The sequence below is a fragment of the Haliotis rufescens genome, unplaced genomic scaffold (assembly GCF_023055435.1).
Source record: "Haliotis rufescens isolate VD_foot unplaced genomic scaffold, xgHalRufe1.0.p SCAF_1, whole genome shotgun sequence".
NCBI classification, from domain to species: domain Eukaryota; kingdom Metazoa; phylum Mollusca; class Gastropoda; order Lepetellida; family Haliotidae; genus Haliotis; species Haliotis rufescens.
Window position 1 is genome coordinate 29,890,616 of NW_025963779.1, and position 16,988 is coordinate 29,907,603.

General features: G+C 42.9%; 1 protein-coding gene across 4 annotated transcripts in view; it reads right to left on the minus strand.

The window, feature by feature from the left end:
• Nucleotides 1-16,118, minus strand: part of LOC124114090 (ankyrin repeat and death domain-containing protein 1A-like) — a 65,195-nt gene extending 49,077 nt beyond the window's left edge. The window contains exon 1 of one of the 4 annotated variants that reach the window (XM_048394400.1): nucleotides 15,305-16,118. In XM_048394400.1, coding sequence (XP_048250357.1) covers nucleotides 15,305-15,421 — 117 coding nt within the window. In that variant the 5' untranslated portion in view covers nucleotides 15,422-16,118. The remainder of the gene's footprint in view (nucleotides 1-15,304) is intronic. The other 3 variants (XM_048394402.1, XM_048394410.1, XM_048394411.1) reach the window with 3 other exon arrangements.
• Between the last annotated feature and the right edge of the window lie 870 nt (nucleotides 16,119-16,988).

Here is a 16,988-nt window from a genome sequence, read left to right on the forward strand (position 1 = left end):
TTTCTTTCTTTTCATTCACGGACGTGAGAGATCACGTGTCAAGTGGAAGAAGTATAATTGCGAGAAAGTAAACGCTATCATACAAACATAATTGATCTTGCCGGTCGTATTTACTTTCAATTCTTATCAAATGTAACTGCTTAAAGTGTTTATGATTTTGTTAATGGCATTTTGACTATAATTTCTTTCAAACATATCAAAATTTAAGCGGAAATACTCAATGATCCCAAACATGCATGACTGATTATTATTATCGACTGCGTCTACTTTTTGACATTCATTGTCAAAGTTGAACTGTTTGATTAGCATTTTTTAAAGTTGGTAAGTGACAGTAAAGTTATGGATGACAACTTCTTTATTCTGTTGTTAAGCAAGCATTCAAACGTTGCTGCATAATAGAATCCAATACGTCTTCATCCATAAAATATGTTGTCTTTTCTCTCTCAAAGTTCTTGAAATAATGGCTGGTTTTGGAATGTTAACGTTTTTACCGATATTCCTTCCATGGTTTTTTTATACGGTCAACGACTGTTAAAGAATCAGTGACAGATTTGCATCCGTTAATCGCTGTAATATGGCGTCCATATAATACTTTCAATGAACGTTAGACCAGGATATTTTCTCAGCTCCTTTTTTATCCGATTTTACTTCGTACTGATTCAACCCGCACTAATCGTGTACTGGGGACACAGTGATGACACACTGGTGACACACTGGTGACACACTGGTGACACGGTGATGACACATTGATTACACATTATCTGCCATCAATAAGTCATCAACGTCCTCGCATCAAAGGTTACTGAGTAGTTCAATCGAGAAATGTGAGACAAGAAACATAACTTCGTACATTTATAGAAGAGACAAAGAGATTTTATCAAGCGAATCCCACTTCGCAATGATCTGTAATGCTGGCGGTTGTAAAATCGTTCTAGCAATTACCTTCTTGCATACATAACTGTTTTTCACTAGTATATTTATACCCACAACGGGGATGCTGGTCACGTTTAGAGTGAACAAGTAGAATTAGATTTAGTTATTTGTTTAAAATAGAAACACCCTGAAAAGTTGATTTTTGTCGAATGAAAAAATGCAAACTTTTTAACTGAAGAGATTAGGATTTTTATCCAACATCGAACATTTGGACGACTACATTACAATTAGTTGTAGAGGAAATACTGATCCACGAGCTGACGTAGACGCTGAGGTGAATTGTGATGCATGTCTTCCGACTATAACACATCTCTTGTACGTCGGCTGAAGGTCTCAGTTGGCAGGGTCGGAGTCAGCTATCTGGTGGGCCGAGTATTATTGATACTAACACTATTGAGAGCTGATTAGAGGGAGATGTTATGAGTGAGATAAATAGATTACCTCATATTATTTGTAATTGACTTAGTCTGATGACGAAGAAAGAACCGTCTATCACAGGTATAGCCCTCGTCGTGCCTGTCTGGAACGTCGCTGATGAATATTCACTCACTCGCTCACTCACTCACTCACTCACTCACTCATTCACCAACCAAAGCCCAAACAACCAACCCATTCACCCACTCACTCACTCACTAACTCACTCACTCACTCAAACACACAAACACCCACCTAAACACTCACTCACTCATTCCCACCCACCCATCCAATCACTCACTCACACACTCAACACACAAACACCCACCCAAACACTCACTCACTCACTCAAACACACAAACACCCATCTAAACACTCACTCATTCACTCTCTCTCACTCACTCACTCACTCACTCACTCACAAACTCACTCAGATCAATCTTATATCGCCTGGTTGTATGTGACTGAAGTTTATCACAGGTCATCATGTACAATATGTTTCATGTCACCAACATGCTGACATACGATTCCGACCAGACTGTGGCTAAACGACTCTTTTCTATATGTTAATGTGTTCTGTGAGGGCAGAACATCGCCAGGGCAAACTTGGGCAGTGGTAGTAAAGTTTGGGTTTAAACAATGTAACTTGGATCTGTCATGGAACAGCGTCCCGACACCGTCCAGACAACACAGACACATTGTTACGATTTTGATCCGATACAGCAGAATCTGTCAAGACAGTCCGACTAGACACAATCGGCTGAGTTTCCCGGATGTTACGGGACGCACCATACTGTCAGGAGTGCTTGGCCGACCTCTCTGGACCTCTCCCGATCCGTAGGACTCTGTAACGAACGTATACGACTGCGTTCAGACAATGATAGGACATTCCAGATCATTGAGCATAGTAATCCGCCTTTTCCCCTTTCGTGTCGTAGCGCTGTCGGGTCTCAAACGGGAGCCATAATCGGCACTGTGTGAACCTGGCCTCAAAGGGCGTCGTGATAACACTGGAGAAATGCTGAACGCGGCGTAAAACAACAATAAATTGCTCGGTATATCACATTATCTGGGCAGATGAAACTTAATGTAAAAAGGTCGTGTAGATCTAATTGAACCGATACGTTAATATTTCATACTTGCAGCTAAGTTTGTTTCAGCATGTCTATTGAGGGATATAACCATCAATTCAATATCGGTTTGCACTAACAAAGCTTGTTGTGATATCTGTCGTCACGCAACACAGCTTTGAGACAGGAATATGATCATGTCGACCGGGGCACAATCAACACAAACGCTGTCGGCCACATTGAAATGCACAATCAATACACATACACACTTTTTTTTAAATGATGTCAGCAATGTCTGAACAATGGATAGAGTTGCGTCATTTAAATAATTGTTTCATGCAGCCGAGTGAATAATTAAATCCTGCATTGTTCCTTCGTAAACTGGATGTTTTCCGCGGATTACCCGCATCTGCCGGATCGGTGATACCAGATCGATACCGGCTGAGACCACGGCGATGGGAGGCGTTTGTTTGGGCGCAAAATCCTTCTCGTGTGAGGTGTTTCCATCTCAAGACCAGAATAGATAATCAGGTCGTATATTTGGCAGTGTAACTATGTTGAGGAAAATGTATTCTTGTATTTGGAACTTGGGTGTGAGTGCAGTGAAGACGGTGTCACAGACACATATCTGATTTGACCGAGAAACATAACAATACCCTATGCGAGGGAAAGGCTGAGGGTAAGTGAGTGCGTTTTACGCCGCTCCAGCAAATTCAATGCAATATCACGACGTGGGACAGCAGAAATTGGTTTCACGGATTGTACCCATATGAGGAACGAACCCAAACCTTCGGCGTGACGAGCTAACGCTTTAACCACTAGGCTATCTCACTGCCCCTCACGTGCACGAACGTGAGATGACCAACGCTGTCGGAGTACGAAACTACCCTTAATCAACCGGGTGTAAGAAAATGATATCAGCAGAGCAGTTTGATACTAATTATCGCACAAAATAATATTTTCTATTTTACATTTGTAATCAAGGTTGCTAAGCAATTGCTCCGTAAATGGTACAGAGTTTTACCACGTATGGCCGCAAAATGTTGTCTTAAGGCGGTAAACTTGCTGAGCGAACCAACAGAGGAACCAGTTTAGTGCGAGTGCATCTGTGATGCCATTACAAGACTACCAGATTTGCTCCAGTGTGAAATGCGTGTATGGGGTGGATGGGTGTATGTGAGTGTGTAGCCGTGCGTGTGTGCGTGCGTGCGTGTGTGTTTATGAGGGAATGGGAAGGGGAGGTGTGCTTCTTACATCGGTGATGATTCGATGCGCTGCAAGACTGGGTAATGGGACAGAAGTAATGTATTAAACAATGTCATGCTCTTGTGGGTGGCTGCTTTCTTTGTAGACTGCTAGGAGTAGGTGATGTTCTCTGGAGCACATCCCATGACGGAGAAAGTAATTGCCACAACAAGAATACGACGGCTGATCATTCTGCTTGAGCGGAGTAGAACACCTGTTTCCGAAAATCCCCTGTTATTGTTGCGTCAGCAGATCTCTGGTGTTGCTGTCTTCGGTTGATCAGCAGGTTCACTCTCACAAGTGAATCACATGGCTCATAAGCGCCGCATTCCCCTTTATCACAAGAATGTCGGGATCACTTGATTGATTAGCGTTATTGCAATATGATAATAACTAATCGGTTAATCAATGTTCGCAGTGGTGCGTACCATCGATCTTAGTTTGACATGTGAGTATTGCAGTGTGTGTATTAATTAAGTCGTGTTTCATATCTCTGGCGGTGTGTTGATGTTTCCTGTTTCGTTACATCATCACTGTCGTCCCATTTAGAATCGTTCTAGTATCACAAAAGACGACCAAGCTTTTGTGTCGTCTAGATTGTCTAGTCTTTGTCTCATTTTGATTGCTATGTCTGTATAATATCTTCTCTTGTCGTTCTCGAGCCTTTGTCTAGGTCTCGTGGAGTCTGTATGTATGGGTGATCGTTGTCTGGTCTATGTCTGACCTGTGTCGAGCCTTGTTTTGTCTGTGTCCAGTCTTGTTTCGTCTGTGTCGAGCCTTGTTTCGTTTGTGTCTGGAGCCTTGTTTTGTCGAAGTCGAGCCTTTTTTGTCTGTGTCGTGCCTTGTTTTGTCTGTTTCGAGCCTTGTTTTGTCTGTGTCGTGCCTTGTTTTGTCTGTGTCGAGCCTTGTTTTGTCTGTGTCGTGCCTTGTTTTGTCTGTCGAGCCTTGTTTTGTGTCGTGCCTTGTTTTGTCTGTGTCGAGCCTTGTTTTGTGTCGTGCCCTGTTTTGTCTGTGTCGAGCCTTGTTTTGTGTCGTGCCTTGTTTTGTCTGTGTCGAACCTTGTTTTGTCTGTGTCGTGCCCTGTTTTGTCTGTGTCGAGCCTTGTTTTGTGTCGTGCCTTGTTTTGTCTGTGTCGAGCCTTGTTTTGTGTCGTGCCTTGTTTTGTCTGTGTCGTGCCTTGTTTTGTGTCGTGCCCTGTTTTGTCTGTGTAGAGCCTTGTTTTGTCTGTGTCGAGCCTTGTTTTGTGTCGTGCCTTGTTTTGTGTCGTGCCTTGTTTTGTGTCGTGCCTTGTTTTGTCTGTGTCGAGCCTTGTTTTGTGTCGTGCCTTGTTTTGTCGAAGTCGAGCCTTGTTTTGTGTCGAGCCTTGTTTTGTGTCGTGCCTTGTTTTGTCTGTGTCGAGCCTTGTTTTGTGTCGTGCCTTGTTTTGTCTGTGTCGAGCCTTGTTTTGTCTGTGTAGAGCCTTGTTTTGTCTGTGTAGAGCCTTGTTTTGTCTGTGTAGAGCCCTGTTTTGTCTGTGTAGAGCCTTGTTTTGTCTGTGTAGAGCCTTGTTTTGTCTGTGTAGAGCCTTGTTTTGTCTGTGTCGAGTCTTGTTTTGTCTGTGTAGAGCCTTGTTTTGTCTGTGTCGAGTCTTGTTTTGTCTGTGTCGAGCCTTGTTTTGTCTGTGTAGAGCCTTGTTTTGTCTGTGTAGAGCCTTGTTTTGTCTGTGTAGAGCCCTGTTTTGTCTGTGTAGAGCCTTGTTTTGTCTGTGTAGAGCCTTGTTTTGTCTGTGTAGAGCCTTGTTTTGTCTGTGTAGAGCCTTGTTTTGTCTGTGTGGAGCCTTGTTTTGTCCGTGTCGAGTTTTTGTATATTATGTGCCGAGTCTATGTCTGGACGATACTTGACTGGACAAGCGCAGTTCTGTCTGATAAGGCATTGTGATCATGAGCTGCAGAAGGTGGACGGCTGTTTTGGATAAATCAAATCTATGTGTTCAAATGTGTGCGTACTTGCGTGCGTGCTTGCGTGCGTGCTTGCGTGCGTGCGTATGTGTGGTTTATTCTTTGCATATAACCAAAGTTGGTGCCACCAGGTCCTGCAAGAGATAACTCAACGATTTTCGCGTGGCTTCTCACTGACTTAATTAGATGGGTGTTGGGTATATATGCCACAATACGAGTAACAGGGGGCTTAATGGCTGTGAGCCATGTTGGTCGAATCCATGGACCATGAGGAGCAAAAGCACTTCCCACTGCACGTTCCTGCTTACCCCCGCCTGGTGGAATCCCACGGTGTATACAGGGGTTTGTACAGTGTAGGTGAGTTGCCCCGTCTAATCACGGTGACCCTGACCCCTCCAGCAGGCAAGTGTCTAGACGCTCTGGAATTAGAGTTCCATCGACTCGTCTGTCAGCTCTCCCTGTGGTGAGATTCGATCCACTTTGAGTGCAGAATAACTCTCTTTGACACAACAAGCCTAGCCAACTTATTTCAGATAAATTAGGTGTTTTGTACGTCTTCTTTTTATTGAACTATGATGAGATTTCTTGTTTGAAAATTTTCATGCTTATTAAGAAGTTTCGTTGCCAAATTGTGGTTTTCGCCCGGATCACAGAGGACGGGTAATAGTGGACGTTAATTGCCCGAATTTTTATGGGTTGTTTTTTTCTGTCTTGCGGGGCCGGAGTGCTTTTGCCAGTCAGGTACTATTACTATTTATTACCCTTATCGTGCGTGGCATAGTTATCTCCCTTTGTTTACCTCTTCTTTGTGTCTATAGATATACCCACATTCTCGATATACACAGTTGAACAATAATAGTATATACTCCTTGTCAACATTGTACTATGTGAAATTACGCGGACAGTATTTACTTATTATACCAAAACGATTAAAGGGCCACTTGGTTCGTTTTAAGGATTAATGATAAGCTAATCGCTCTGCACGTTAACTGACATTTAACTGAGACAAGTAACAAGTTACAATGAACAAAGATACTGTGAAACGACAGATATTACAATGAAATGGAAATAATTTACAATGAGAACAACGGAACCAACAGCAAAAGCGACCGAATCTACAGTAAAAGCGACCGAATCTATAGCAAAAGCGACCGAATCTGCAGCGAAAGCGACCGAATCTACGGAAAAGCGAACGAAGCTACAGCGAAAACGACCGAAGCTACGGCGAAAGCGACCTAATCTACAGAGAATGCGACCGCTTCTACAGTAAAAGCGACAGAATCTACAGCGAAAGCGACCAAAATTACAGTGAAACCAGTCGAATTTGCAGTGAAAACACCAGACGAAAACTACGGGATATAAGTTATAATTAAAAGTGTATATCGTACGTTGAAAGTTGCAATGGCATGGGCGGAACCTGCACTGAAAGCTCCACGTTGTTTGTTAACAGGTGTTGACAGTTGACTACGGCAGTAATTGTGAATACTCCGACGAAGGCATACCCTTGTCGCAAAGGTCTCACTTCGACTGGTTCCAAATAATGGAACGCCTGACAGTTAAATAAGCTTTAATGCGCCCAACAGACGCCAGGGTGTTAGGCTACGTAACGCGGTCTCAACGACGTCTAAATGAGGTAAACGGCTCTACCCGAGCCTCGTAGTAAGCTTGCCCTTTGATCTCCTTCTATAACCTATGTGGTTGTTGTACGATGTAGGCCATATAGGCTCCCCAAACACACTGAGTATCTCTGACATAAACGTAATACGGGTTTCTCCGCCAGGACAGTAGCGTACTGGCCGCCGCTCACAGCACTATACACAGGGGCACAGGGCTTTGTTTTCTGTCTTCGTGTATCCGGGATTCCACTGTGTGTCAAAAACAATTAATACTTAATTATTAATATGTCAGTATCGGTACAAGAATCGATCAATGGTATACAGACTGGCGACAGTGTTGCTCCCTGGCGAGGCATGTTTGGCATTTGGTCCCGGAAGCAGTGCGCCGTTAATCCGGCAGCTGTTACGAATCTAGATGTTGGGAACGGACCACAATTTAGGACATGCCATATTTCATACTCTATCTTTGTCAAAAACATTTCTGAAACGTGATATGAAATGTGGAAAGGTCACCCATTTGGGGTCATTTTTGATTGGACATCACTACCAGCTGGTCATGTGACTAGGACATTACTACTAACTGGTCATGTGACTAGGACATAACTACAAACTGGTCATGTGACTAGGACTATGGGCCGGAAGCGTATCGTGAATATACGCATCTCGTGTATACAATGTGGGTGTTGAACCAGGCGTTAGACTATCTTGAATATATGCATCTCGTGTATACAATAGTTTAACCAGGCGTTAGACTATCTTGAATATATGTATCTCGGGTTGACAATAGTTGAACCAGGCCTTAGACGTATCGTGAATATACGCATCTCGTGTATACAATGTGGGTGTTGAACCAGGCGTTAGACTATCTTGAATATATGCATCTCGTGTATACAATAGTTGAACCAGGCGTTAGACTATCTTGAATATATGTATCTCGGGTTGACAATAGTTGAACCAGGCCTTAGACGTATCGTGAATATACGCATCTCGTGTATACAATGTGGGTGTTGAACCAGGCGTTAGACTATCTTGAATATATGCATCTCGGGTTGACAATAGTTGAACCAGGCCCTAGACGTATCGTGAATATAAGCATCTCGTGTATACAATGTGGGTGTTGAACCAGGCGTTAGACACCAGCAAATAGTGAACTGCTAATTTCACCTATATAGAAAGCACTTCACGCGTTCGTATTCAAACCTTAAAGTTATCCCTCAGCCAATTTCTTAGCTATCTCAATACAATAAAACGCTGCCCCCAAACGAGTCGGATACCCGGGGATTGTGGTATCCCATAATTACATTGATGGTTTACTTTTTGCGCATTGGATAGATGATGTAGAATTCATTGGGAACTTAAAATATAATCGATTACCCTTGAGAATTCGTGTCCACGTGGCCCATGTAGCACTCATGTCTTATATAAATCTATTCAATAATGTTTGATATGATCCACCGTGTATTGGATAATGTTTGATATAAATCGCCATGGATTAGATAATGTTTAATATGAATCACCATGGATTGGATAATGTTTGATATGAATCACCATGTCTTGGATCATGTTTGATATGAATTGCCGTGTATTGGATAATGTTTGATATAAATCGCCATGGATTTGATGATGTTTAATATGAACCACCATGTATTGGATGATGTTTAATATGAACCACCATGTATTGGATAATGTTTAATATGAACCACCATGTATTGGATGATGTTTAATATGAATCACCATGTATTGGATAATGTTTAATATGAATCACCATGTATTGGATAATGTTTAATATGAATCACCATGTATTGGATGATGTTTAATTTGAATCACCATGGATTGGATAATGTTTAACATGAATCACCATGGATTGGATGATGTTTAATATGAATCACCATGTATTGGATGATATTTAATATGAATCACCATGGATTGGATAATGTTTAATATGAATCACCATGGATTGGATGATGTTTGATAGGACCCGCCATGTATTGGATGATGTTTGATAGGAACCACCATGTATTGGATGATGTTTGATAGGAACCACCATGTATTGGATGATGTTTGATAGGAACCACCATGGATTGGATGATGTTTGATAGGAACCACCATGTATTGGATGATGTTTGATAGGAACCACCATGTATTGGATGATGTTTGATAGGAACCACCATGTATTGGATGATGTTTGATAGGAACCACCATGTATTGGATGATGTTTGATAGGAATCACCATGGATTGGATGATGTTTGATAGGAACCACCATGTATTGGATGATGTTTGATAGGAACCACCATGTATTGGATGTTTGTAGCCACCAGGAATAGACACAGAAAAGAATTCTACTTTGATATAAATACTGATTCTCATATATCAAAATGTCTATCCGTTTAATTTCTAGCCTGTTCATGTGTTTTGGATACTGTATCGTCAGTTTGGGGGTTCGGCCTATCACCGGAGGACTATTGTTTGCCCACATATAGTTTCGATTTGGCAAATGTTGATCTGCGGAATCTATATTAACTTACAATGTACTGGATACATTAACACCATGTATTCGATATTGTTTAATATGACCCACTGTACTAGTATACAATAATGTTAAATATGACCAACTATATGTTGTTTATTCTATAATAGCACCACCTACCTTTGATATATAATCCTCAATACGACGTACCCAGTACTGTATAATGCTCAATATGACCTGTGTATTCGATGTTTCGGGATTGCCCTAATAGTAATGACTGATCCTGTACAATGGCTTTCCCTGTATTGGATAATGCTCAATATGACCTGTGTATTCGATATTTCGAGGTTGACCTATGAGTAGTGACTGATCCTGTACAATGGCTTACCCTGTATTGGATAATGCTCAATATGACCTACACTACACTTGATAATGCTTACTATGACATACCATGTTTACCATAATGCTCCTTATGACCGACCGTGTTTTGGTTAATCGTCAATATATGACATACAGTGTACTACATAGTCATCTATATTGCGCTATATATTATCTATGCATGAATATCAATGTTTTGATGTGAGTATTGTATCCTGTTCACTGTGTAAACAGCCAAGGCACCAACATCGGAACAATACATCAACAGACACGATACAAAATGCCCCAAGTTTGTAGGATGGTAATATTGACTTGACTTATCAATACATTAAAATATCGCCACCAGATCGTGTTGGCGGCGTTGGGGTGATCTAGGACCCCAGCGCGTGACATTGGGATGGAGACGGGGGATTCTTATTGCTGCCACACAGGCGCCCGACAATTCAACAGCCTGCTGCTTTTGTCTTCCCCGCACATCGGCTTGATTAATAGCCCCATCAGCTTTATGAATATTTATCACTGTTTCATAAGATGAGTGATTCCGGCAATTGGCCCACACAGAGGGAATAACGCCGCATTTCGCTCTATATCCCGCATAACCGCCGGACTAGAGATGCTGTGAGACAATCACCAACCATAGGACCTTGCGCAGGCCAGACAGCAACACGGCACACACAGCAGGAATATGTGTTGTTTGCCTTGGTTTTATCTTGATTCAGCCCTCCAATGCTAACTGCGATGGAGATAAGATAAGCACCGATATTGATAACATTAGTAGCTACTTAAATAGCTTTTCCATCTCGCATTTTGCAACTACTGAGTTCTAAATCTTTGCAAACAGCACGGCCATCAAGATCTCATCCAGTGTGTGTATTACAACACACCGAGTCATCGAGCTCTAACCACTAGTGTTATTTCCCAACACCAAAACCCTCAAGCTCTAAGCTTTAGCGTGTATTCACAATAATCGAGTTCTATTCCATAGCGTTTATTCACCATCTCCTGATCTCGGCAGAAGCCATGTTTGAGAAGGATTTCGGGCGGATTCCAGTTAAGCCAAGGCTTCTCGGTATTGCAGGGTATCATGGATAAGTGATGGGATATCAATACCATGTAGCATGCATAAGTGATGGGATATCAATACCATGTAGTATGGATAAGTGATGGGATATCAATACCATGTATCATGGATAAGTGATGGGATATCAATACCATGTATCATGGATAAGTGATGGGATATCAATACCATGTAGCATGGATAAGTGATAGGATATCAATACCATGTATCTTGGATAAGTGATGGGATATCAATACCATGTAGCATGGATAGGTGATGGGATATCAATACATATCAATACCTTGTATCATTTATAAGTGAATGGGATATCAATACCATGAATCTTGGATAAGTGATGGGATATCAATACCATGTATCATGGATAAGTGAATGGGATATCAATACGTACCATGTATCAGGTGATGGGGTATCAATACCATATCGTATCATGAATACGTGGTGGGATATCAATACCATGTATCCTGGAAAAGTGATGGGATATCAATACCATATCGTATCATGGATACGTGGTGGGATATCAATACCATATCGTATCATGGATACGTGATTGGATATCAATACCATATAGTATCATGGATACGTGGTGGGATATCAATACCAAATCGTATCATGAATACGTGGTGGGATATCAATACCATGTATCCTGGAAAAGTGATGGGATATCAATACCATATCGTATCATGGATACGTGGTGGGATATCAATACCATATCGTATCATGGATACGTGGTGGGATATCAATACCATATCGTATCATGGATACGTGGTGGGATATCAATACCATATCGTATCATGAACCGTGGTGGGATATCAATACCATATCGTATCATGAATACGTGGTGGGATATCAATACCATGTATCCTGGAAAAGTGATGGGATATCAATACCATATCGTATCATGAATACGTGGTGGGATATCAATACCATACTCTATCATGGATACGTGATTGGATATCAATACCATATAGTATCATAGACAGGTGCCCGGGCCTTTCAATGGTAAAAGATATCCTTTACGTACCCCGATTATATAAATACCACAGGGTGTCATGGCTAATACCCCAGCTCACCAATGATGGTGCATGTCTCTGAAAGTATCAAAATACGTCACGACCTACTAGACACTTGGGACAATACCCGTGCTTAACAGACACCCTGGATAGGAACCCGAATAAAGCAATTACATATCGCATAGGCACTCGGAGATATCAATGTTCCAGTTTGTCATCGACGGAGCGAAGGTATAGAAAGGCTAGAGAACGAACGAGGCAGATTGCCAGTCGCGTCATCACCATTTGATGTACAACTTTACACTCCTCGAAAACGCGGCTGACAAAAATCGATGTTTAGAGCATTATTGTAAAAAAAGCTGTCATACATTTGGTCTCGGATGAACAGTGCTGACTAAGAGATAGTGCGTGTTGTGACACGCAGCGCTCACACAGTTGATGAAGGGGAAACACACTTGTTAATGAAAACAAATCAATTGGTAAAATAAAATAAAAACTGTTAGGAGGCAGTGCTAGGCTGGTGATTGTTCACGCACCCGAGGGCAACAGTAGACGCTGATTGCCCATGCTTTATGTGAGAGTAACTTAATACCGGTGTATTGTTCACATTGTGCAGAGGGAGATTTGTATGCGTTACGTTCCGCCTTTTGCAACAGATATAAATATAACATGGGTAGATATCTGCTCATCTTCTTAGTATACCCTGAAGATCCGGGGTAGAATAGATCTTAGGCCACCCATGCTTGCCGTAACAGGCGAATATGCTTGTCGTAGGAGGCGACTAACGGGATCGGGTGGTCAGGCTCGCTGACTTGGTTGATGCATGTCATCGTATCCCAATTGTGTGGATCGATGCTCGTGATATTAATTACTGGACTGTCTGGTCCAGACTCGATTATTTACAGACCGCCGTCATATAGCTGGAATATTGCTGAGTGCGGCGTTAAACAACAAACCAACCAACTTAGTATACCAGGAACCCGTTCCACAATGCGATCTTAATGCTAAGTTGGTCGTCACTCCCATACTTTATCATAGGCTTACGATCAACGTAGCACTGAGATCGCTTTGTGAAACGGGGCCCTAGTCCTACGTCACGATGTGTCTTGAAATTGTGTCTTAAGGTTGCGTTGTGTCTTGAGGTTATGTCTTGATATTGTGTATTGATTTTATATGTTATGTATTGACACTGCGTTTGTCTTTTAACGTGGCCAGAGGACCCTCTGTCACCAGTGACCGGGTAGGATGAGGACTGGTTAGAAAGAGTACGGTGAGATACTTGAGACGGGGTATGTCTCGGTAGGACGAGTCAGACAAGGGTGGGTCTCTGATCTGTCCATGTGTACTTTACCCAGAGATGGCCCTATAGCGTGTGACTGAGTGGACAACTACAATACGACAATACTCTCTATGTATGCAAACGGGACGTATTATTTTGTGGAAAACAGCTGTGTCAAAAGGCACAACCTGTCATCATCGGGAAACATGAGACGTGACATCACCAGATCCCATGACTATAATGTCACACGCAGTCACCCATAACGACGTTGTCACAGCCGCGGTGACTAACACACCACATTCCTCCAGCATTTGTCAGGGGGTAGACTTACAAAATAAAATCAACACCACCCCCCTAACACAAAAATGTCAATACCTTTACATAAACCTGTAAATTGTTGATCGACGCGGTCCGCTCTGTCTTCCTTATAGAAAAACACGAATAATCAGTAAATCGTATGTTTACCATTTCTACGATATGCGTCTGACAGTAAGTATGGAGGTAGACGTAGCCTCTGATCTCTGAAGCCACACTGATGTATATCTCGCATGCCAACTGAGCACGTTGCTGTGATGGTACTTTTCCCAGCTCTGCGGAACGAGGGTCGCTATGCATGGTGACAGAGACCATGTGATGAAGACGAACGCCAGCTCATCACGTAATGAACGGATGCTCGGAGTGGAGATGCAGAGATGATAGACTCTCTCGTTATACAGTCATCAACAATGAACATTATCCAGCCATGCTAATACGTCCAGGTGTGAACACGCGAACCGCGCGGGTATTAGGTCTTTGGGGTCTTTGGGGGCCTTGGGAAGCCTTTGAAGTGTAAACGTTATAACGCTGGTTATAAAATGTGATGCGATGCATAAATGTAGGCGATGCATAAATACATCACAGTCACGTTCCATGTCGCTGTGCTGGTGTAATTAAGTATTGCCTAACAAGCCTACACATATCGTGTGCAGGTTGAAGAAATAAACACTATACATTTGATCCGCCGTGTGCTCGGCACGACAGAAAGGTTCCAGAAGCATTATCTGATCTGAGTTTATGCACAGAACAAAAATAGTTTACTGAATAAATGTCAAAGGCTATATACATTATATGAATATATCTTGGTGGTATCAGCTTACACGCGAGCCGATCAGTATGCGATAGCTCGGAGGAAGATGTGACTGAACGAAGGAGAATTGGGAGATGCTTGATAACAGAAGATAGCACCCGGCCCGCCAGAAGTTAAGATTATATATTGAAACGTAGACATGTTAATACATATGACACAGTTGAAATGTTGGAATGGTACTTGTAGTAGTCGTAGTAGTTGTAGTTGTAGTGGTATAAAACGTAGTAGTAGAGATGGTGGTGGTGGTGGTAGAATTAGTAGCAGCAGCAGAGATGGTGGTTGTTTGTAGTAGTAGTAGAAGTCGTAGTAGCAGAAGAAATGGTAGTGGTGGGGAGTAGTAGTAGCGGTAGTAGTAGAGATGGTAGTAGTAGTAGCAGTAGTAGTAGTAGTAGTAGTAGTAGTAGTATCAGTCGTTCTAATGGTGCATTGTAAAGTACATGTTTAAATATTAATCAGCAATAGTGGTGGCCCCGTAGTGCACGCTTAATGCATGATTTTAACAGCGAAGGAATGATGCTTCATCTTCAGACCCTGCAAGAAGATCAAAGAAGTGTCCCCCACCCCCACCCGGATCCCCCGGCATAACTGTAACAGTTGTAGGAGATATAGTATGTTGTGCCTCACATGCACCCTCCCCCCCCCCCCCTCCCCCCTCCCCCAGGGTGCGGATACTGTATACATACCCACACCCCCGACACCCCATCGCCTTTCACACCACAGATACTATCAACGACATGGTCGGCGTCTTACCTCTCCGTCTTTCTCCTCCTCCTCCTCGTCGTCATCCTCCTCATCCTGCACCGACATGTACGACGGGTGCCGAAAACCATGGCTACCCAGTGAAGACACACTCCCGGCGTACGGCATTATCCCAGTTCGGGTAGGTATCCACCCAGACAGGACCTACACGTACACCCCGAGGAGCTCCAGCAGAGACGCTCCATCCAAGGTCATAACCATAGGCGAATGAATCTGAGCTCGACTTGCTTCTCTCCCCACATCCTGGTATTGATCCAAGAGCACCGCTAGGAGTCGCTTACTCTGCTCGCTGTTTGCTTCTAAGGAACCAGCTCATTCACTAGCACTGGCCGAGGCAGACGACACAAGATGTTGGTACTCACTAAGTTAGGAGAAAATGATGGCAGTTTAAGGATGCGAATATTGGAAGAAGCGAGTCGGGTTCGTTCTCGACAGCTATCGCAATGGCGATCCCTGTTATCTTGATCATATGGGTCCTCAATTCGGCTAGCAATGGCGTTGACTGGTCGTAATTACCCCAAACATCGATACGTACCCACGCTAGCTACAGTCGGGCTACCCAGCGCTACCTACAGCCTGACGACTGTGTGATGGCAGTCGACACCACGCGCCAATCTCGGTATCGATTGATTAGGCCGTGCGGTAGACTTCGCAGGGAAGACGCGGCAGAAACAGACTCTCCAGAATTGATGTGTTTCTCCAATAACGACATAGTATTGTACACGTGTCATCCCATCCATGGCGCCAAACAGTAATGGTATTATGTATAACGGTCTTTGTGATGAGCTAAATATCCCAGCGGGTCGACACTAACAGAGCGCGCGGTGGGAAACTGAGAATAAGGATCTAATAATATGTACCGTCAACATCGTGTTCCTCGCTGGGAACAAATACTATGGGATTATGAAGGCATCTCAAAAGTAGACCTGATTATACGACTGACTGGAATATGAAACCTTTTCTTCTAAATATGCATTCATTTCATGACAAGCAAGTGTGCGTCTTAAAGCTAGCTCGTTCGCCCCGATTATGTTTCTAGGTTTGTCAGCACCATATCCGTGCTCGCGCGTTTCACCGAAGTGGTAAACGTCTGCATCACTTCGGGCTTTCCTCCCACGTTAAGCTGACAAGCCGCGATATAACTGGAATACTGTTGAAAGCGGCATTAAACCCAACTGACTCAACGCTAGCTCAAAATACTCCAGTGTGGGGCTTTAAAAAGTGTAGGTTTGTAGGAGCGTTGTAGACGTTGTGTCGCCACGGATTAACGAGTCCATTATGTACCTCCATATATCGGCTAACTTTGGAGAGTGGAGTTACAAAGACACCCGACAGATACGGTGTAAAACTACCTTTAATTTCATTATTTTTTTCTCAAAAGGAGTTAAAACCAGTGATACGTTTCGAAAACATGAAGATGTACCTCATATGATTCTAGTCATGCACTGACAACCTGCTAAAGACTTGACTGTTGTTACTATCAAGGTGTAACGGGCCAAGCACTAAAGGGGCGAATCAAGGAGAATCTTGCAGTCCTAGCAACGTTAATTCAAGTTAAAAACCTACTTTCGTAGTCTGATTGCTCTACTCGGCAGGGTTGCGTCCCCTGGGCACTCCAGAAACCTGTAAATGTGGGTTCGAATCCCAGTTAGCCTGATTATGTTTCTAGGTTTGT